General features: G+C 47.0%; 1 protein-coding gene across 8 annotated transcripts in view; it reads right to left on the bottom strand.

The window, feature by feature from the left end:
- The window catches only part of MPP7 (MAGUK p55 scaffold protein 7), a 337,800-nt gene that overhangs the window by 62,051 nt on the left and 251,759 nt on the right, over positions 1-23,990 (bottom strand). For all 8 annotated transcript variants that reach the window (XR_012157600.1, XM_073334350.1, XM_073334349.1 and 5 more), the window contains 4 exons: positions 22,192-22,277; positions 20,295-20,369; positions 19,473-19,669; positions 18,873-18,937 (listed from right to left, as the gene is read on the bottom strand). Coding sequence is in view for 7 of the 8 variants with exons in the window: in XM_073334350.1 (XP_073190451.1) it covers positions 18,873-18,937; positions 19,473-19,669; positions 20,295-20,369; positions 22,192-22,277 (423 nt within the window). In the remaining variant the exon portion in view is untranslated. The remainder of the gene's footprint in view (positions 1-18,872; positions 18,938-19,472; positions 19,670-20,294; positions 20,370-22,191; positions 22,278-23,990) is intronic.

A 23,990-nucleotide genomic window follows, 5' to 3' on the forward strand; every position in this document is an offset into this window, starting at 1 on the left:
TGAACTATTAAGGCAAATTTAATGTTTATGCTGAACGAAGGTTATGTTTTAGCTGGTATAGTTGGGCACAGAAACGAAATAATTTTGTGATTATTCATTTCTAAAAGATTAGGTGATAACTGCTTTATCTACAAGGTGAACTGTAAAACAAGGTACAGTTTTCTCATCAGTCTAACCTTTTTGCAGTATTAATTAGCAACAAAAGTTATGTTGAAAGGCAGTTAAGGTTGTGGCAGGATATATTCCAGCACCTTAAAAGAATGGAAATAATAGTGCATTCCTCCACTTTCATATGTCTACAACTCCACCAATAACAACATCCAACATCCCAGAAGGCTTACAGGCCCGTTGCCAACAGATATCCAGAAACAACACAGTACCTCAGCTTCATCAAATCTGCACTCTAACACAAAACCTTAAAGAGTGACCTCTGTGAGCTTTCACACCAATTATATCAACAAATCAGCGCAGTGGATTTCACACATTCCATATATTTAGGAACCTATTCTGCTTTAACACTGCAGAGGACATTGTTTAAGTTTTGGGTAAAAATTGCATTTCGTCAAACCATTTTGAAAAATCCAAATAGTGCTCAAAGTTTATATATTTTATGTTTGGTTTTTTGTCATTTCAAAGAAATTTTTACAAAATAAAGGCGAAAGATCCTGCTAACGTTGAACTCTGTAACACACCCTTAACAACAGTACAGGTACTACTGCCGCTGCTCTATTTTCTATCTGCCAGCCCGTTTACTGTGTTCTCCTCCATTGGCCATAAGCTGTTTCTCCCATCCTCCCGTGTTCTAGCTTTCACCCCTTTCTCCATGCTCCATCTCAAAGTCACTTTCCTACTTTTCCTCCCTGCTTCCCCATCCCTAATTTCTCTCTCTTCTTCCAACTCTACAACACATTATCCTTATCTTCATCCAATGTCTCTTCCATTTGTGTTGCCAATTCTTCCATCGCATTACTTATACACAGTCACCCCAACACTACCTACCCTCCAATTTTCCAAGGGGACTCTATGATTTTCTCCCACTTTCCAAAGTACATTAGACACCGTTTAACAGCAACCTGGATATTAACAATCTTCCAGTTAATAGCAACATTTTCCGGCAACTAATCCCATCCCATTGACTTTAATGTTAACAAGACTAGAATATTGGCAATGGCATACCACTTATTAACATTTTTTGGAAGAAAGACCCTAGCTGCAGACAGGTGTGCAAGGCTGCAGCCATGAAAGGAAGTGCAGGGACAGGCCTTTCCCAGCTGCAACCCCACAAACCTGCCTGTGGCCATTGCTCAGCCCGTACCAGTGCTTCATTCTGTGTTTGGACCCCACAGACCTGCCTGTGTACAGGGACCACACAAGAGTTATGGAGCTGCAGACTAGGAAGGGAGCCTGTGGCAGAGCAGTAGCAGGGAGAGGGTTTGCAGCCTAGATGCGAGAGCTGCACAGAACCTCTCCCTGAACTCTCATGGTTGTGCCCTGCAGGGGGCTGCACCCACAGAAGGAAGCACTGGGATGTGCTGTACCCCAACCCCCAGAGATCGCAGGGAGAGGTATGCTGCAGCCCATTTGCTCCCAGTGCCCCAACTTCTGTGGAAAGCCCCAGCATCCGGGCTACATCCCTCCTCCCCACTGCTGCCCTGCCCACAGGCAGTTTTCAAGGCTGTAGCCAGAGAGGGCACAGCCAGCGCTTCCTTCCCTGGTGGCAGCCTTAGAAACGATATCTTCTGCTTATTAGCAACTGCCGGATAATGGCAACTTTTTGCTGGCAACCAAGGGGTTGCTAATAAGAATAAGCCACTGTAATTAGCATGTGGTTTTGCAAACTCCTCCAAAGTCATGTGTGAGATATTTTCACGTACACCAATGTCATGTGAGAATGATTTTCTTCAAGGAAGAGGGAAGGAAGTGCGTGGAAGGGATTTTCTTCCCTCCTACAATGCTAGAGGATTTACTTTTACTTATTTCCAAGTAATGTAAACATTAACATAACAAGCAGTTGACTATCCCTAGCAGTGCATACATTAGACTGCTACCAGTTTGCTGCACTATTCCTAAATTCTCTTATCATTGGCATTATGAACACATTATTTTGATAATTTATACCAAGACTTATTTGGGGGGGGGCGGACAAATTTACCTATAAATACAAATTGAAATTTTTATTGTAAAGTTTCTGAAAGCAGAATGATTTTTGTAGAAAATAGATGTTTATACATTTCTGCAACAGAACAAAAACCCCAGTTTTACTGAATAAGCCAACTCATTTAGGCTCATGGATATGACATACATATGCGTCACAGAGTGAATATACATTCACAACATGCTTTGTTATGCTGTAAACATGGAGAATCAAAATCATACGGGCCAACAGGAACTTTCCAAAAGCCATTTACTCTATTCCTTTGCATCACTAGAAGCAGGGCTGGCTCTACGATTTTTGCTGCCTCAAGCAGCAAAAAAAAAAAAAAAACCTGCCAAATACGCCGCCGGCGGAGAGAACAGGAACATCGGAGGGAGCTGCTGCCGAATTGCAGCCGGGGCGGCTGCTGGAGTGCTGCCCCTTCAGCAGCGCTGCCCCAGGCACCAGCTTCCTTAGCTGGTGCCTAGAGCCAGCCCTGACTAGAAGATACATGTACTTATCACTATACAATCCCTGATTGACAGACATTAAGCTTAGAATTGAAATATTAAAAATTTGATTAGCTGTACACAATACATCTTAAGGATGCCTGTATTATGAATCCATATTATTAAATGCATAACATTGTTAATTGTACTTAAAGAGTTTTGCCATATAGTTGATATTATGGATGCAATACAAGCAAATACTACTGTCCTACATACACTCTGAGGAAGCCACTTACAAATTTTGATCTCTCCTTGTAAAATATTTCCGTGAAGGAGACCCCAGTCTGGGACTAAGACATTGCTTCTTTAGGATATGCTTTAGGTAGCTCCAGCCCCTAGAAGTATGTTGGCAGGCAATTTGTGCTTAATGAAGCCCAACACGCTCTCATGTGAAGCCTCTATAGTTTCAAACACTAACAAAACAAAGGATCTGCACAGTACAGTGAAATGTGCATCCTAAGTGAGGCTTTCAGAATGGTGGTCTCCATTCACAGAAAGTGAATTACATACGATCCCAAAATCCTGTGACTTGCTAGAAATGCTCACCTTCTCTCCCCTCTCCCCCCCCCCCCGACAATAACTGGAACTAGGATATAGTTTCCAATGCATCATAAGAGACCCAGGTGTGGCCACTGAAAAGAGGATCTAGGGGACACCATCTCAAACACAAGCCGTCAAGAACACTATCCCCGATAATGTCACAGCTAACCTGGTGGCTGAACTTTGTGACTTTGTCCTTACCCATAACTATTTTACATTTGGGGACAATGTATACCTTCAGATCAGCGGCACTGCTATGGGTACCCGAATGGCCCCACAGTATGCCAACATTTTTATGGCTGATTTAGAACAACGCTTCCTCAGCTCTCGTCCCCTAAAGCCCCTACTCTACTTGTGCTATATTGATGACATCTTCATCATCTGGACCCATGGAAAAGAAGCCCTTGAGGAATTCCATCATGATTTCAACAACTTCCATCCCACCATCAACCTCAACCTGGTCCAGTCCACACAAGAGATCCACTTCCTGGACACTACAGTGCTAATAAACAATGGTCACATAAACACCACTCTATACCGGAAACCTACTGACCGCTATTCCTACCTACATGCCTCCAAGCTTTCACCCTGACCACACCACACGATCCATCGTCTACAGCCAAGCTCTGCGATACAACCGCATTTGCTCCAACCCCTCAGACAGAGACAAACACCTACAAGATCTCTTTCAAGCTTTCTTACAACTACAATACCCACCTGCGGAAGTGAAGAAACAGATTGATAGAGCCAGAAGAGTTCCCAGAAGTCACCTACTACAGGACACGCCTAACAAAGAAAATAACAGAACGTCACTAACCGTCACCTTCAGCCCCCAACTAAAATCCCTCCAACGCATTATTAAGGATCTACACCTATCCTGAAGGACGACCCAACACTCTCACAAATCTTGGGAGACAGGCCAGTCCTTGACTACAGACAACCCCGCAACCTGAAGCAAATACTCACCAACAACCACATACCACACAACAGAACCACTAACCCAGGAACCTATCCTTGCAACAAAGCCCGTTGCCAACTGTGCCCACATATCTATTCAGGGGACACCATCACAAGGCCGAATAACATCAGCCACACTATCAGAGGCTCGTTCACCTGCACATCCACCAATGTGATATATGGCATCATGTGCCAGCAATGCCCCTCTGCCATTTATATTGGTCAAACTGGACAGTCTCTACGTAAATGAATAAATGGACACAAATCAGATGTCAAGAATTATAACATTCATAAACCAGTCGGAGAACACTTCAATCTCTCTGGTCACGCAATCACAGACATGAAGGTCGCTATCTTAAAACAAAAAAACTTCAAATCCAGACTCCAGCGAGAAACTGCTGAATTGGAATTCATTTGCAAATTGGATACTATTAATTTAGGCTTAAATAGAGACTGGGAGTGGCTAAGTCATTATGCAAGGTAGCCTATTTCCCCTTGTTTTTTCCTACCCCTCCCCCCCAGACGTTCTGGTTAAACTTGGATTTAAACTTGGAGAGTGGTCAGTTTGGATGAGCTATTGCCAGCAGGAGAGTGAGTTTGTGTGTGTGTGTGTGTGTGTGTCCCCGGGAAAAAAAGGGGGGCGGAGGGGTGAGAAAGCCTGGATTTGTGCTGGAAATGGCTCACCTGGATTACCATGCACATTGTAGGGAGAGTGGTCACTTTGGATGAGCTATTACCAGCAGGAGAGTGAGTTTGTGTGTGTATGGGGGTGGGGGTGTGAGAAAACCTGGATTTGTGCTGGAAATGGCCCACCTTGATTATCATGCACATTGTAGGGAGAGTGGTCACTTTGGATAAGCTATTACCAGCAGGAGAGTGAGCTTGTGTGTGGGGTTTTTGGAGGGGGGTGAGAGAACCTGGATTTGTGCAGGAAATGGCCCACCTTGTTTATCATACACATTGTGAAGAGAGTTGTCACTTTGGATGGGTTATTACCAGCAGGAGAGTGAGTTTGTGTGGGGGGGGGGGCAGAGGTTGAGAAAACCCGGATTTGTGCTGGAAATGGCCCAACTTGATGATCACTTTAGATAAGCTATTACCAGCAGGACAGTGGGGTGGGAGGAGGTATTGTTTCATGATCTCTGTGTGTATATAAAGTCTGCTGCAGTTTCCACGGTATGCATCCGATGAAGTGAGCTGTAGCTCACGAAAGCTCATGCTCAAATAAATTGGTTAGTCTCTAAGGTGTCACAAGTACTCGTTTTCTTTATAGTGAAAAAGAGTGTCCATTGAAACACTGACATTAATTCTATAATGTAGACCAGCTATCACGTCACTGTTGCAGAACTTGCCCACTAAGGCAGCTTCTTTTTCAGTCTACAATAAGAGCATTTCCCAAAGGGATTGGGCATTTACACTGAGAGAGATGCCCTTTGGCAGTGTATGCTTCCTAAATGCAAGTGCATACCAATTTCACTAGACAGAATGAGAGGCCTTATCCTCTGACTTGGGGTCTTTGAAAGTCCTGTGCTCAAGGCAGGCAGAATTTTACAGCTCTGTTCTAAGGAATACCATAAAGGCTCTTTATTAACAAAAGGAGGGAAGTTGGATGGAAACTTCAGGGATGAAAGTTAATGACTATAATTCAGGTATGAGAGTCAGTTTCAGTAAAAGACAGTTATCTTTTCCATAACTGGTGTTCTTCGAGATGTGTTGCTCATGTCTATTCCACAATAGGTGTGCATGCTCGCCATGTGCACCAGTGCCGGAAGTATTTCCCCTAGCAGTACCCGTAGGAGGGTGCACCTACATGACCTCTGGAGTGGCGCCTGCCTGGCGCGGTATAAGGAGAGCTGCGCGTTCCCCCCACCCTCAGTTCCTACTTGCCAGACAACTCTGACAGAGGGGAAGGAGGGTGAGAGGTGGAATAAACATGAGCAACACATCTTGAAGAACATCACTTATGGAAAAGGTAACTGTCTTTTCTTCTTCGAGTGATTGCTCATGTGTATTCCACAATAGGTGTTTCCAAGCTATATCTGTTGGAGGTGGGTAGGCGTTCACAAGTTCCCAGGACGGAGGACAGCCCTGCCGAACCCGGCATCATCCCTAGTTTGGGGGACGATTGCATAGTGCGAGGTGAACATGTGAACCGAAGACTACGTGGTGGCCCTACAAATGTTTTGGATGGGGACGTGTGCCACGAAGGCAGCCGACGAGGCCTGCGCCAGAGTCGGGTGTGCCCTTGCAATGGGTGGCAGGGGGACACCCGCCAGCTCATAATAGGAACGGATGCACGAAGTGATCCTATTGGAAAGCCACTAAGTGGAAATCGGCTGGCCCTCATGTGCTCAGCCGAGGCGATGAACAGTTGTGAGAACTTTCTGAATGGCTTGGTCCACTCAAGGTAGAAAGCCAGAGCCTGCTGCACATCGAGAGCGTGGAGATGGAGCTCCTCACTGGACGCATGAGGCCTGGGGCAGAGGACCAATAGAAAAATGTCCTGACCCATGTGGTAGGTAGAGGCCACCTTCAGGAGGAACGCGGGGTGTGGGTGTAGCTGGACCTTGTCTTTATGAAAGACCGTGTATAGTGGCCCTGAGCTCGGAGACTCGCCTGGCTGACATGATTGCAACCAGGAAGGCCACCTTCCACGAGAGGTGAGACCAGGAACACGTGGCCAGTGGTTCAAACGGGGGCCCTGTGAGATGAGCCAACACCAGGTTTAGGACCCACTGTGGGACCGGGGGTCTAGAATAAGGAAAAAGACGGTCCAAACCCTTAAGGACCCAGCCAGTTATAGCATGGGAAAATACCGTGTGCCCTTGCACCGGCAGATGGAAGGCCAATATGGCTGCCAAGTGCACCTTGACTGACGAGGGTGCCAGGCCCTGGGCCCTCAGGTGGAGGAGGTAATCAAGGATAAGCTGGATCGGGGCGGTCACCGGGGAGACACTCTGGTCTGCCACCCACCTAGAAAACCGGGACCACTTCACCAAATAAGTGCGGCGAGTGGAGGGCCATCTACTTTTGAGGAGGACGCGCTGAACCTGCTCTGAGCACGTCCTTTCCTCTCCACCTAACCACTGAGCAGCCACGCCATGAGATGAAGAGCCGCCAGGTTGGGGTGGAGGAGGCGGCCCTGGTCCTGAGAGAGCAAGTCTGGGTGGAGCGGCAATGGCCATGGCGGAGCTAATGCCAGGCCCCTGAGGGTCCTGTACCAATGCTGCCTGGGCCACGCTGGGGCAATCAGGAGGACCCGGTCTTTATCTTTTCCAGGACCCTGCTCATTAGAGGGAATGGGGAAAAGGTGTAGAGAAGCCGGCCTGACCAGGACAGGAGAAAGGCATCAGAGACAGCGCCCTTCCCCATGCCCTCGCTGGTTCTGCCGAGTTGCGAAGAGGTCCATCTGGGGAGTTCCCCACCTTCTGAAGAGCTGGTAGGCCACTTCTGGGTGGAGGGACCACTTGTGTTGCGAAGCAAAATCCCTGCTTAAGCGATCCACTGTCTGATTCTGGGCGCCCGGTAGGTGGAAGCCTTCGGGTGGATGTCGTGGGCTATACAGAAGTCCCACAGCCTGAGGGCTTCACAGCAGAGGATCGGGCCTCGCCTTGCCTGTTGATATAGAACATTGGGGCAGTGTTCTCCATGAGGACCCTGACTACTTGCCCTCCAGGTGTGAGCTGAAGGCCATACACGCCAGCCGCACTACCCTGAGCTCCTTGACATTTATATGTAAGGTCAGGTCTTGAGCCAACCACAAGCCTTGGCCTGAAAGTTCCCCACATGGGCCCCCCAACCCAGGTCCAAAGCATTGGACACCAGCTCCAACGACGGGGCCCTGTCCCTTAATGGGATCCCTTGGAGCATGTTGTTTGGGGCGGAGGTGAGGTGATCACAGAGTCCGGCACGGTGAGGACTTATCCGTTCTGTCTGTGGCCTGGGAGAAAACTTCTAGGCCAACCAGAGCTGGAGGGGCCTCATCCTGAGTCTGGCGTAATGGACCATGTATGTGCACGTTGACATGTGACCCAAGAGTTGTAGGCAAACCCTGGCTGCTGTCACCAGGAACCTTGTGACTGAGTTGATGAGACCTTTCAGGGTCTCGAATCTGTCTGGCGGGAGAGAGGCCCTGGCCAACACTGCATCCAGGAGCACCCCAAAAACTCTATGCGTTGGACTGGGACTAATGTGGACTAGATGTTGTTTACCAACAGGCCCAAGGCAGTGCACATGGACAGGAGGAGCACCACGTGATCCCTCACCTGTGACCAGGAAGTGCTCTTGACAAACCAATCATCCAGATAGGGAAATATCTGGACGCCCTGCCGTCTGAGGTAGGCTGCTACCACCAACATGTATTCTGTAAACACCCTGGGTACAGTGGACAGACCAAACGGGAAGACCGTGAATTGGTAATGATTCTGTCCCACCATGAAATGGAGGAAACGCCTGTGCCCCTCGAGGGCAGCGTACCAGTCCCCGGGATCCAGGAAGGGGATGATGGAAGCTAGGGAGACCGTGCGGAACTAGAGCTTCATCATGTACTGGTTCAGACCTCAGAGGTCCAGGATAGCCCTGAGCCCCCCCTTTGGCCTTCGGGATAAGGAAATAATGGGAGTAATACCCCTTGCCCATGAACTCCTCGGGCACCGCCTCTATCGCTCCTAAACCTAGGAGCTGCCCCACCTCCTACTCGAGCAGAGCTTCGTGCGAGGGCTGGTTGGGCGGGGAGGAAGTAAACTGGAGGATGTAACCCCGGGAGATGGTGTTGAGGACCCATCGGTCTGAGGTTAGCTGCGACTGTTCCGGGAGGAAAGCACCCAACCGGCTGGAGAAGGGAAGCTTTATTGGGGGTGGTCCCTGATGAGGACTTGTGGGGTGCCCCGAGCGTCCCGTCAAAAATGCCTTTTCCCTACCTGCTTGCCCTTGGAGGACACAGACTGGGTGACAGGCTGAGACTGCCTCTGACGGAGTCTTTTATAGTCCTGCTGCTTCTTAAGGGCGGCCTCGTACTTCGGAAGGGCGGCCTGGGCGGGAGTCTGCTGCGGCTTGAACTTAGGTTTTGCCGGAGCCAGGACATAGAGGCCCAGAGTCTGGAGGGTCGTGCGGGAGTCTTTCATGCTATGCAGCCTTGTATCTGTTTCCTCTGCAAACAGACCTTTCCCGTCAAATGGGAGATCCTGCATGGAAGACTGTGCCTCGCTGGACAGCCCAGGGATCAGGAGCCAAGACGCCCACCTCAAGGACACTGTGGAGGCCACTGATCATGCGGACGTGTCTGCAGCATCCGAGGCTGCCTGCAGGGATGCCCTAGCGGCCTCTGCCCCTTCCTCCACTAGCGCCTTGAACTCCTTCCTATCGCGCTCCTGGAGGGAGTTCTCAAACTTGGGCAGGGAGCCCCACAGATTGAATTTATACCAGCCCAGGAGAGCCTGATGGTTTACCACTCTTAACTGGAAGCTTGAAGATGAATAAACTTTCCTTCCGAAAGAGTCCAGTCTCCGAGAGTCTTTGTTCTTTGGGGTCGGGGCTGGCTGACCCTGCCATTCCCTGTGGTTGACAGACTCAACCACCAGGGAGTTGGGCGCCAGGTGGGTATAGAAGTACTCATGTGCCTTAGCTGGTAAAAATTACTTGCATTCCACCTTTTTAGAGGTGGGGGCCAACGAGGCCGGTGTTTGCCACAGGGCATTTGAAATCTTAGCCACGCCTTCATGGAGAGGCGAGGCCACTCTACTCAGTGCCGATGGGGACAACACATTAAACAGGGAGTCTGAAGGCTCCTCCATATCCTCTGCCTGGGGGTGGAGACTTGGTGCCACCCTCTCTAAGAGTTCTTGGTGGGCCCTGAAGTCCTCCTGCAGGACAGAGGGGGGAGGGACGGCAATCGCCTCCTCCAGGCAAGGCGAAGAGGCCGGTGCGGTGCTCTGGGTGTCGGCCGGCACCGTAGGGTCCGCCACCTGGTCGGACTCCAGGCACGGTGCCAAGGATGCATGTCCAACCACCTCCTTTCTCAGGGGTCTGGAGAGGAAGGCCGACGGTGGCTCCGAAGCTCCCACTGGGGGCTGCGCCGGAGGCCACGGTGCCCACTGGTACCATTGGGCCGGCCATGACGCTTGGTGCCACTGCACCTGCTGCAGCGTCGGCGGGGCCGGCTGTTTGGATTGGCTGGCCTGGCCCATCAAAGGATGGCTACGAATGGAGACTGGGCTGGCGTAAGATCTGCCGATGCTCTGGACCGGGAGAAGTGGTGGTGCCGGGATCTACGATGGCCACGGGACTGCAATCTCTATGTGGAGGACCAGTACCGGAAGTAACAGCTGCTCTGCGAACGTCCTCGCACGTCGAACTCCTTTAGCACTTAAGACAGAAGAATCCTATGCACCACTACAGACTAGGGACCGAATGGCTAGGCAGCAGTTCTGCAGAAAAGGACCTAGGGGTTACAGTGGACGAGAAGCTGGATATGAGTCAACAGTGTGTCCTTGTTGTCAAGAAGGCTAACAGCATTTTGGGCTCTATAAATAGGGCATTGCCAGCAGATCGAGGGACGTGATCGTTCTTTTTCTATTCAACATTGGTGAGGCCTCATCTGGAGTACTGTGTCCAGTTTTGGGCCCCACACTACAAGAAGGATGTGGAAAAATTGGAAAGAGTCCAGCGAAGGGCAACAAAAATCATTAGGGGACTGGAACACATGACTTACGAGGAGAGGATGAAAGAACTCGGATTGTTTAGTCTGCGGAAGAGAAGAATGAGGGGGGATCTGATAGCTGCTTTCAACTACCTGAAAGGGGGTCCAAAGAGGATGGATCTAGACTGTTCTCAGTGGTAGCTCATGACAGAACAAGGAGTAATGGTCTCAAGTTGCAGTGGGGGAGGTTTAGATTGGATATTAGGAAGAACTTTTTCACTAGGAGGATGGTGAAACACTGGAATGCATTACCTAGGGAGGTGGTGGAATCTCCTTCCTTAGATATTTTTAGGGTCAGGCTTGACAAAGCCCTGGCTGGAATGATTTAGTTGGAGATTGGTCCTGCTTTGAGCAGGGGGTTGGACTAGATGACCTCCTGAGGTCCCTTCCAACCCTGATATTCTATGATTCTATGACGGGTGGACCTGCAACAGCGAAACGCCGGCAATCGACGCCCAGGGCTGCCATGTCTTGGCGGAGACTTGGAGCGGGAGTCCCAGCAGGAACGGCGTTGACAACCATGCCGTGTTCAACTGTGGTACCCTCTCCGAGCCGAGGACCGATGGCGACGCCCGCTGCAGTCCCGCCGATATTCGCTCCTTGAGGATGAGTGGTGCTGCAAGTCCCAGCTGGACGGAACCCAGCCGGTCTGGTCGGCGTCGAGGGCGATCCACCTGGACCCTGCCCCGAGCGATCGCTGGGTGGTGATCGGTGTCGGGAACGATCCCTTGACCAAGACCGGTACCGGGCCGGAGGCGACTGCAGAGATCCCAGCAGCAGCTTGCCTCTGGAGCGTGGAGCTGACATTGGCGGCATAATGTCCTGGGCTGCCTGGAGGACTTCAGGCATGGACAGCATCCGGACATCTGGAGAGGCCTGTTCTGAGGGGGCTGGGCTACTCCACTCAACATGAGTCGGAAGTCTGGGGCCCGCTGGGGATCAAGGACTGCCTGACATGGGCCTAGCCTCTGTCCCAGACTTCCCTCGGTGCCGCTGCAAAGACAGAGTCTTCCTGGCCCTCTTGGCATGCCCCGTGGACAGTGAGCAGTGCTGACTAGTCGATGGCACTGGAGGGTGGCCGCATACCGATGCTGTGGTGCTAGGTACCAATTTGGAGTGGTGTGCCAGGGTCGGGGTCAGCGCCGACTCCATCAGGATGGCCCAGAGCCTAATGTCCCTTTCTCTTTTGGTCCATGGCTTAAACGACTTGAACATCTTGCACCTTTCACTGATATGGGTTTCTCCCAAGCAGTGCAAACAGTCTGCTTGCGGGTCACTACTTGGCATAGAACACCTACAAGAGCCGCACGACTTAAACCCCTGGGCGCAGGGCATGCTTCGGCCTGGGCTCACTGACTAACTAAACAGCTAACTAACTACAGGTATACTAATGCTTAACAAACAAACAGTTCTGGGGACGAGCTACAGCAAAGCTGGAGCAGAGCAATTCAGATGCACCTTCACTGGTGGCAAGAAGGAACTGAGGGTGGGGGGAGTGCGCAGCTCCCCTTATACCGTGCCAGGCAGGCACCACACTCCAGGGGTCACGGAGGTGCTCCCCCCCTACAGGTACTGCTGGGGAAAAACTTCCAGCACCGGTGCACGTAGCGAGCACGCACACCTATTGTGGAATACACATGACCAATCACTCGAAGAAGAACTGGAGGTTCTTCAAGATGTGTGGTGCCTATCTGTACCCCACTGTAGGTACACATGTGCTCCATCTGTCCGGAGCCAGAAAACGTTGAAAGCAGAATCTTTAGGTTCACACACATGCCCTTTTTCACGTTGTTCCTCCAACCGAGAAGATAAAGAGCAGAGGGGACCATCTGCCACTCCAGTTCCTTCTCTACAACAAACCAAAAGATGATCTGAAAGAGAGAGGAAGGAGTGGAATACAGATAAGGACTACACACCTCCAGTTACTATAAGGTAAGTAACTTTCTCCTCTTTGAGAGTTGGTCCCTATGCATATCCCACTGTGGATGGAGGTCCCTATGCATATTCCATTGTGCCTGAAAAGCAGTACTCAAGTAGGAAGAGGGTGCGAGGATGCAGATGGCAGGGCCAAATGAGGCAGATTATGTTTTATTGGGGCCATGGGCACAAGGAATATTTGGGCCCCTCAAACCCCAGGGGCACTGCAACCAGGGGGGAGGTCAGGGTGGCCATGCCCGCCCACTTTTTAACATGGGTGTAGCAACCTCAGACAGGCTCGGAGCAGCAGTGGCAGCAGGGGCTGTGGGCTTTTCCCGGTGGTGGGCTGAGATGGGCCTTAGCCCCCTGTCACCACAGGGTCCCACCCCCTGCTTCTCCTCTTCCCCCAGAGGCCCCACCCCATGGCCGGGCCAGAAGCCAGAGCCAGGCCATGGTAAGAGCTACCCAGGTTCCTTAGGCCACTGTGGGGAGACATGGACTCTCTGCCTATCCTACATGGCGTGTGGAGGGGCAGGGACATGGGCCAGGGGCTGCTCTCGGGCACCCAGGGCCCAGGGCAGGTGGAGGATCCTGCGCATTACAATGGCGGTAGCTATCACTCTTGAAGCCATTTTAGCTGCATCTATCATTCATCAAAGAGTGGCCCTGGCAACCATCTTATCTTCTTTTATGAGAGCCTGGAAACAAGCTGTGCCCTACTGCAGAAGCTTGTCAGCAAAGTCTGCACATTTTGAATAGCTCAGGAAATCGTACTTAGCCATTAGTGGATGGTAATTGGCTATCCTGAACTGAAGAGTAGAGGAAGAGAAGACCTTCCTTTTCAATAATTGAGACGTTTGCCCTCCTTATCAGTTGGGGTAGTTTGAGGGTGCTGCTGCATAGATCTGTCTGTGGCAGCCTGGACCATGAAAAAGTTAAGGACAGGATGAGTGAACAGAAATTCTGCTCCTCTGGCTGGGACATAGTAAAGTTTCTCTGCCCTCTTAGGAGCAAGGGCACAGGAAACTGGGACAAGCCAGGTGGTTCCAGGATGGATTCATTAACAAGGAGCACTATTCAATTGAAACAAGGGCACTGAAGGATGTCCAGGAGCTTATATTGAAGATCCTGAACTTTCTCAAAAGGAATCTGGAGATGACGATGGCAACCACAATGGTTCCAGCTGAACCACCAGATTTGGTGGGTACTCCTCCTCCTCATTTGGATCAGCTCCGGTTGCCCTCTCAGAGGGGAGGGATGGGACAACTCCTTAGCAGACTGGACTGACTCTTCAGGAGGCTACGAGTCCTACAGCCCCAGTATGGCCAAGAAGATGGATTGAATAGGGGTTGCAGAGGTCCCCATGGCATGGGGTGCCAAAGGCTGCAAGGCAGGTGATGAGGTAGAGGTTGGTCCCAAGCTGGTCCAGGCCTCCAGTCTGGGAAAGCATGTCTTGAAGAAGGAAATAATGGTTCACTCTCCTGAAGAAGAGAAAGCTGAGTCAGGATCCAATGGCAGTGTCACTGGAGGGAAGTCATAACCTGAAGATGGAAAGGCAGATGGATTCCTCCCAAAAGTCAGCTCTCATGGTGGAGTCAGGACCTTTCTTGAAAGGGAGGGACCCAGTAGAGCAGGAGACAACAGTTCTGGGAGAGCAAAGATGCCCTCAGGAGGAGCATAGGTCTCGGCACTTAATGGAATATGAGGGGTCCTGTCTGCCAAACCAATAGAAATGCAGTAGACACAGTCTGTGTCACATCTCTGGAAGACAAAGTTGGTACCTTGAATAGCCGAGGCTCTCGATGATTGCTGTCAGTACTTACAAATCCTGGGGTTTGTGCTTCGGAGGTACCAAAGTCACCATTGCCTCTGAATTGATGCTGGCAGAGCCCTAGACTTGTGGGTTTTCTTGTCATACCCCTGAGACTTAGTCTTGGGCTGAGCTTAAAGACTGGCTCAGTTTAGGCAGGGCTGAATCCAACTTCTGTGAAGTGGATTTAGTTGAGGATTTAGTCTCATACTTACGAGAACACTCCCTTCTCTCCTGTCAAGATCCCATGAGGTATCTGTTGTGGGTAGACTCCCTCACTCCGAAGTCAGATCTCACAACAGGAGATACACTCTTTGCTGAGTAAGGCTAATATGAGGGCGGGGGGAGAGAGAGTTATTCCCTGGACCGGAAATCATTGCGGCTTTATGGCACTGTTCATTAGGTGCTTCCTAAGACAAACTTCTTGCCCTTCCTGGGTACAACGAGGGAACAAATGGCAGATATTGCACCTTGCTGCAATGTGGGCTTCCCCAAGGCAGTAAAAGCAGCATTGATGGTTGTCACTGCTCGAGAAGGAGCACGGGCAGGAAAGCACAAATTTTGAAGCTCATAATTCTGGACACAGCCTAGTATCCAAAACAGAGTACAGGGTGGGAGGCACCCTCCAGGTCAGGGAGGCTAACTAACTATAAAACACAAAAAGTATCAGATACACCTTTAAACTCAAATAACTTTTAAAACCATTTACAGATATATGCTATATTTTTCAGATATATGCTCACAGATAAAGTAATAATGCTTGGGACCCTGTAGGTTCCAATCTGGACCATGAAGCAATGAGAAGGAACTGGAGAGGTGGTCAGTCCTCCCTGCCCTTTATCTCCTTGTCAGAGGCATGAGGTGAACAAGGGTGCATGTGTGGACCAGTGGACATCACTTTCAAAATACCCCAGCTCTGGGCATGTGGAGCGTATACACATCTACAATGGAATATACTTAGGGACCAGGGTTTCATAGGCTGTGCCTTACTCAAAGTCTCCCTGGGAAAATTCTTATACTAGAAGAAGAGGGCAAACATCTTTTACCCCTGAACCAGAAATGGAACTTTCCCCAAGTGTTAGGTTAGGTTCTGTTTGTCTAAGCTGTATTTAATGGTAGGTTTGTGGACATTACCCTATCTGTCTGAGTTTTCCTGGTGAATTAGGGATCTCTCTTCAAAAACCAATCCTTTAAGTGTTTCTCTATTTAGGGTGAGGAGTCCCTGGGGAACATGAGAGACACTAGAGCTGAGCCAGAAGGCTGAAGATCAGAGTCAGGGGAAGGTGTTTCTCAGACTGGTCCAATTAGTAATTTTCAATATCATGAACAGCAGGGTCAACTTGGCACAATCAAAGCTGTCCCATCTGATCTGAGTTGCCTCAGAACCCTATGAATCAGAACAAAAGGTGGATGACCTATATTAGAGCTTCTGCCCCCACTCCTAACCTACAACAAAAACAAAATGGCTCCCTCCTTTAGTAACAGATACAAAACCTGGGATTTGTGATATTCTTGGTTGCTATGAACAGATCTGATGTTGGTGTCCACCAGTATTTACTGGCTTTCCAGCACACTTCCTGGTGCAACTCCCATTCCCCTGCAAAAGGAATCTTAATGTTTGCTAGTCTGGAGACAGAGTGACTTGGCCACACAGGTAGCAACAAGGGTTGTCAAATTGTGTGTTGCCAATTTCATCAGGATTGCAACTTCCTGAGCCCATCTCCTGCTCCAAGTGTCACCTGCCTTACTGATGTCTGTCGCTGCCGCCATGCTATCCATTCAAATCTGCACTGCTTAATTTCCCTCCTACTTTTAGAATGATGAGGTGACTCCTGTGCTCACGTGTAGGAGAGAGTCATGTCTCAGTCTCATGGCTGTCCTTAGGAAGATGATAAAACAGTGCATAATCTTGGAAAGAGAGAATGGGGCACTGAACTTTTGCCAAGACCCCCAAATGTCCTCATGGAAGGGGAAGCAGATGGAAAGTTTTTCCTAAAATTTGAACTGAGGGGGCATTCTGGTCCTGAACATTCTCCCTAGACAAATCCAGGACTTTAGTAACCTCTTCTGTGAAGGATATGAAGCCCTCTCCATGGCAAAAACTCATGCTTCCTCTTGTGGAAGAGGATGACTTTCATGTCAGAAAAGCACTCACCCTCTTCCATATAAATCCTGAGAATACTGGAGGTGGCAGCTAGTAATAGACAGCCCCTGGAGCACTTGATTTGAGGAAAAGGGGAACTGAAGGACAAATGTATGTGACATCCCACCAGCCTATGATCTCATGAAGGCATCACTACCTTCCAAGGACTTATTGCAGCATCCAAGGCGATGGCAGCTGCAGCCCACTTTGCCCAAACGAGACCTTCTAGGAAGGGAATTGAGGCTTACTGATTGACCCTGAGGTGCTGTAGCTTCAAGGAGATATGAGCAAAGAATGAGGGCGGGGAGCACTAACCTCATCTGGGCTCTACAAATGCAGAGCTAAAGAGGACAAGGAGGGATCAAGACAAGAATGGGAAATGATCACTAGACTGCAGCCTTCTCTAAGTCACAGCCTTGGCATTTCCCATTCAGCGTGGTCTGCCTACCTGGTGTCTACATGGTAAGGGGATCTGCATCTTTTCATGTCTACCCTCTCTCTCATGAAAGCCTCCAGGCAGGAGGCTGTCACAGAGAGAACCACACTGGAGCCACATTCATTATAGTGTTCAATGCACCTCTTGGAAAGCCCTATTGCCACCATAATCAAGTTCCACTTGTTTAAGGAGCCTCCTATTCAGCCACAAGGTTGTGAACAACTGGAGACAAGCAGCTACAAACTGAGAGCTAAAAAGTTAGCAACACTGGGGCAGAGCAACTTTAACAAGAACCTAGAAAAACAGTAGATCAGTTGCCAGCTGGGGCTGTTCCTCACAGAACGGGTTATTCTGTGGCAGCATATTAAAATTAGTACTAAGACTGGACTCAAAATTATGTCAATTTACAACTATAATTTAGGCCTTTGGGCTCCAAGACATGTTATTGGGGTATTTTTAGTCAATATCATTTTATAACTAACAAAGGTTACTAAAACACAAAAGTTATTTAAATAACAGTAAGTATCTAACCTAAAAGCCAGGGGGTGAGTTAAGGAAAATTCTAACCTCAACACTGAACAAATTCAACCTTTAGATGTATTTAACTTTGTTTTCTTAATGTGACACCATATATGATATACGCCATTGTCTGCTGTTATATCCCCCAACTTCTTTGATTTTGTTGTAGTTTTAACAGTAGACCCACTGAGCGTTGGAGTCTGAATATTTCTAGTTAAACTCAGAAAAAACATGTTTGCATTTAAGATTTAGAGTCTATTTTAGCTTGATTAGTTCTCATACTGTGCTCACTTTGTTATGAGCCTGTACAACTGAAAGAAATAACAGATCAAGTGAAAAATATAAGAATACTTAAACAGATGTTGATGTAAATTCCAGCAGAGATAATATATTTATTTCTATGTATAGATTTACTTGGAGCTTATTTTTCTTCATATTGTATAACTACTGTATTTAAAAATCAAGACTATTAAAATGATTTAAAAAAAAAAAAGAAGGTAAGAAATGCTTGTAACTAAGGATTCCCAAAATCTTTTCCAGCATGACCCCATTTTAATCAAGGATCCAGGCATGGTGACCTCACATGCAAGGCCATGCTGTGCAGAGCAAAATGGTGTCCTCCGCAGTTAGGAATTCCTGCGATCCCATCTGCTGATGACGCAATCCCATTTGGTGTCATGACCCACAGTTTGGGAACACTGGTTTATACTGAAGCCTGGAAAGAATCTATGTCCCCTTATTTTTAAAAGATATATATGTGCCATTTGTGGGTGGGACGGGAGGGGAGGAAGCAATATTTACAGACATAAGGGTATCTGGCCTTTTATCTCGCTTGATATTGATTCCACCATGGTGATGATGAAGTGCTACAGAATGGGGACCACAGTATTTACATGTATAAAAATACAAACTTTTCTTGGACTTCAACAAGCAAAACACGCACTGACTTTTAAAGGCATTACATATTCAAAGTCTAAGGGTTGGGCCCTGAATATATTAATAAGTCAGCAAGTTGAGAGCAATTGTAGTTTGAACTGTAGGAACGAATCATAATTAATTCAGTATTTATATATATGCTTTTCTTTTTGAAATAATGTGATTCAGGAACTACTGTACCCTGGAGTAGCACATCCTCTTGACTGGGCTGAAACAAATGTTCTAAGGTTAGAGATCAAAGAGCATGATTTCTGTTCCAGGTTAACAGACTTACATGATTTTCTGTTGGAAATTTTCAGTGGCTGCATATGTATTTCTGGTCTTTTCAATGCAAATCTCCTAAAAAATTGGAGGGGGTAAAGAGAGAGAGAGAAAAAGACACAAACTCCTCAGTTTTCAGTGTGAGTTTGGGATTAACAAAAACTCAGATTCATGAAACTATTGTAAAATATCCTGAAAGATTTTTTTTTAAATTAACCCAAAATAATACAATCTATTCAAGTGCTATTAAATCCCAGTGTCTTAAATTTTTGTAAGCTCTCCAAAAACTGCTGCAGTTCTTTTTCCTGAATAGTACATCAATGTGGCTACAGATACTGAAGTGCTATTTTCCATATGGCTTTTCTTCCAAACTGGATCAGCACTATCCTGTCAGTCGGTCATTATTCATTCCAGCCAGACAAGGAAGGAAATCCAAACTATTTGGACAAGGATATTCCAAGTTCAGTTGTTTTACCACAATGCAAGGTTTCAGAGTTGATCATAACCTTACAATCCACAAGCACTTGTATGACAACCATGCTGACCTAAAGGCTTTGCAAAGAAATGCATTTGTATACAAAGAAAAATGAAACTATGTACCACAGTAGCTCACCTCTCCTGGAAATGTTTTGAAGGAATCAAGCCTGCTCTGGGATTGGAATCGCCTTCATGTCTAGCCTGCCACCAGGTTGCATCATCTTGGCTCATGATCTGAAGGATATCTCCTTTTCTGAAAGAAAGCCCAGCTTCTTTGCAAGGAATTGCTTTATCCTCAGTAGGATCATAATCAAATAGGGTTTTAATAAATATCTGGAAGGAAGAGTGTTTTATTTAAGACAATCCATAGGTTTATCCCATTTTTTATTTGCATTTACTGCAAAGAACTCTAACCTAAATTATGCAATGTCATAAAAATTTATTGAGGTAAAATGTTTATGTGGAAGTCTACATTAGGAAGGCTGTAGTCTGTGTAACTTGAAGTGTCCAGTGAACATGAAGATTAAAACAGCCACTCCCAGAGGAAAATGAGACCTGGGATTTCACTGGTGGACTTCATGACTGTAAGGAGAAGTGGAGATGCACAATTTTCATGGACTGAGGTACTCCCTTGGGAACTTTCTCCTGCTCCGCTCACATGTAGTAGGTAGAGAGGATTCAGAAGTGAGCTGACTTCTAGAGGTGGGCCTAGTCAAGTCTACCCAAAGTCATTCATTATATGGTGTGAGTGCTCTAACCCTGCACTGGATCCAGTTAAATGGTATGTGAAGGAGGGCTGTATAGCATCCCTCCCCATTGATGACTTAGTAAAGTTGCATCCTGCTGCTTAAATCTAGCCCTGTGTCTGTCTTTCCTATGCCCACATCCTAATAAAATGTTTATATGCAGTGTAAGAGTTACTGTAATCGTCATATGAAACATCTTAAGTAGGGCTTACCTTGCCTTCTATTGTGGGTGTTTCCTCTTTGATACTTGGTATAATTTTAAACGTAATTGCTCCTTGAGACTGAGACTGATTAATATTTTGAACAGAAAACAAATTGAGAATTACTCTCTCAAAATTTTAAACAATACAGTGAGTCTAAACGCAAACAAGAGGGACACCAAATTAATGCAGAGATAGTCAAAATGCAGCCCATATATGACCCATGGAGTTCTATAATGCCACAACATGCAGCTGTGAACTCTGAAGATCACAGGTTCTGGTTTGCAATGCTTCATTTTGATCTGTGTACCACTGCTCACAATAAAGATGAAAGCTGAGAAGCTGGGATCAGCAGTTTCAGAGGCTGCCATTCCATATTAAAGATGAGGGCAAAGGCAATTTTTCATTTTTATGTACATCGGGTACAGCCCCAAGTCTCCTGGCAAAGTTTGGAATACTCCAACTAACATTATACCATTCAAAAAATTACAGAAACATTCAACCAGGTTTGTGCCACAACTGTAGCATAAAACTGTTTTTCTTGGAACTTATTCTTTTGTAAAGTTAAAAAGACCAGAACAAGGAAAACATTTTTGAACAGACTGTGTTCTAGAGAGAAAAAAAATGTAAGTCTTCAGACAAGTTAACCATTATCAGCCACCTCATCCACCCCTCTTTCCCTATGCCCTATTTAAAGTGTGAGAGTCTGGCTGAATTTTACTTATAAACCACAATATAGTCCCACTGCCTGCCTGACATTTTGCTATTGACGGAAGTGCTACTTAGTTGTAGACTCTGCTACTATTGCATGCAGACTATTCCATAAAAACTAGCACAATGCAACAAAGACAGCTAACGATTCAAGCAAAATGGAAACAGGCCTGTTCACTACTAAGTGAGACATACTTCTGCCTGCAAGCCTGTAATCCAAAAGTTTACTGTTTGACAAAACAGCAGCCAAGTTCTTATTTCACCAGCATCAGGATTGGAAACAGTAATACGGTTACCATTGAAAAGGGCTCTAACTAGCTTCTGATGTTTATATTGTATTTCAGTAAGGTAAATGGAGGAAACTGTTCACTCCTTTGCTATTGCGTTTCTGGAGATTGCTTTTTTACAAATATTAATTTTGCAGGAAAATACACTTTGATTGGAAACACAAAACCATAGAGCAGGCATAGAAAACCATTGGGAAGATGAACATTTGAAGTTAATCATCTTGGCCATTGAGCCAAACATTTAAAGCAAGCCAATCAATTTAATGTGGCAACCACACATGTACTTGAGTAGCAAAGACTACCTCAACAACAGAAAGACTTAGCAATACATTTTTTCAAAAAGAATATTTCAGAAAACAGATTAAGTTATGAATTGTGTGATATTTTTCCAAACTTACAAGTTTATATGGCTATTAGCAATGGTGTAGTTTAGAGGAGCACAAGCTGAGAAAGCACAACAGCATTTGTACAATTCATACTCATCAAGTAACACTTCATATTAAGGTTCCATTTATAAATACTTTACAAAAGATTAATATATTAATAATAGATATTAAAAATAAATAGCTAATCAATTGTTATAAATTTAGAGTCCAGCAGATCAATGTTTCCATAGCGATAGTTTAACAACCACCTGTATCACTTCTGACTGAAGTGCACATAACTACCTATAATACAAACTACTTAGATCTGTAACATGCTTATCTGGAACATCTATTCACCCTTCATAAATGAAATATTAATATAAAAAAATACAACCCATCATCAAGGAAGACATAGGGATGCAAATGATCGTACAGGGAAACAACAGCACTGATATACTTTTTAAAAATAGGCACCTCTGAAACAGCAAAACTAATTACTACTTTAATTTTTTTCAAAACAGGTTTTAAAATATGTTTATTACTTACCAAAATTTGTATTATTTCTTCAGGTTTTTTATCATCTACAGGAATCCCATTGACTTCCCTAAGTTCATCACCAATGTGAATAAGACCTATGCATTGATAAATATTTATTTTGTTGTTGAATGGTTATGTTTAATAGAAAAAGTGCACAGTCAGCATTAAGTCCTTCTATGTTTTTTTTTTTTTAGTTTACCCCTTCTAAGCTAGGCACTGATCTCCGCATCTTTCCTCCAGGTGCTGTAGAAACGTGAATATATAGTGAACACTACTATACCCAATATCATCATGAATACTCTTGAGAGAGTTGGTAGATTGGTCATTTCTCTTCCTTCCCTCTAGAAGTTAACAGTGTATCTCCAATATTCCCAGTCTTTCAGATACAGACATCAGAAATGTTGTATGCTTATTTTCTATCAACTTATATTGCTTTCCTTTTGCCACCCAGAGTAAGGTGACCAGGTGTCTGGTTTTCGACTGGAACACCCAAACACTTTTTAAATAGTTCAAAAATCATTACACTAAACCAGTGGGTTTTCAAACTATGGGAATGTAAGATACTTGGTCGCGGCAGCTCTGGTCGGCAGTGCTGCCCGGCTAAGGCAGGTTAGTTCCTACCTATTCCAACACTGCACTGCACCCTGGAAGCAGCCAGCAGCAGGTCAAGCTCCTAGGCAGAGGAGCCACAGGGCTCTGCGCATTGCCCCTGCCCCGAGCACCGGCTCCGCACTCCCATTGGCTAGGAACTGGCCAATGGGGGAGGGGTGGCGGTGCCTGTGAGAGCCGTGCGGAGTCGCTTGCATACCTCTGCCTAGGAGCTGGACCTACTGCTGGCTGTTTCTGGGGCACAGTGCGGTCTATGGTGCCAAGACAGGCAAGAAGCCTGCATCTGCACCCCAGCTGCACCGCTGACCAGGAGCCACCGGAGGTAAGCCTGCGCCCCAATCGCCTGCCCCAATCCTGAGACCCCCCCTCAAACCCGGAGCCCCTTCCTGAACCCCAAACCCTTCATCCCCGGCCCCACCCCAGAGCCTGCACCCCCAGCCAAGCCCTGGCCCCCTCCCGCATCCCAACCCTCTTCCTCAGCCCTGAGCCCCTCCCACACCCCAAACCCCTCATACTCAGCTCCACTGAGTCGTGGGCATCAACAATTTTCTTTTCAACTGGGTCGCCAGAAAAAAAGTTTGAAAACCACTGCACTAAACAACTACTGACAGAAAGTGAGAGATAAAATTCACTTTCCTGACACAAGTAAAAGGAAAGCAAAAATTGTGTTGCAGAGAAAAAAAGGTTTGTCCAGAAAGGAGGATAGGAGACACTTGATATGGATTTAATCAGGGCACAATTTTATTATACAGATTTCTGGGACTACCCGGCAGATAAAGTGTATGCAAATCCATGTTTATGCAAATAGCTACCTGGGGCTTCCACCAGCCCCCCTTCATTTTTCATCCAGGTTCCCCAGCCAATCCATGGCTTGGACCGTACCATCCACCCCACCCTTATAGGAGGGTTAAAGTGAGCTATAAGAAAGGGGGGTTGGTTCCCTGCCATACCAATCATGAGAGTCCTCTTCCCCCGTTCTGGTCCTTTATCCAGCACCTCTTTGCTGCCTTGCTTGCTGCATGGAGAAAGGGTTTCCAACACCCAGGGCTTGCACCTTAAAAGCTATCCACCCTCACATTGCCAGAGAGTGAGTCAGCACTGCAAAGCTGACCACCACTCACATTTTGCTGCAATTTCTGACTGCCTTCCCCCACACTCATAAAGCACTCCTGCCTTCCTTTGGCAAGCCTGAACAACGT

The sequence above is a fragment of the Lepidochelys kempii genome, chromosome 2 (assembly GCF_965140265.1).
Source record: "Lepidochelys kempii isolate rLepKem1 chromosome 2, rLepKem1.hap2, whole genome shotgun sequence".
NCBI lineage: Eukaryota > Metazoa > Chordata > Testudines > Cheloniidae > Lepidochelys > Lepidochelys kempii.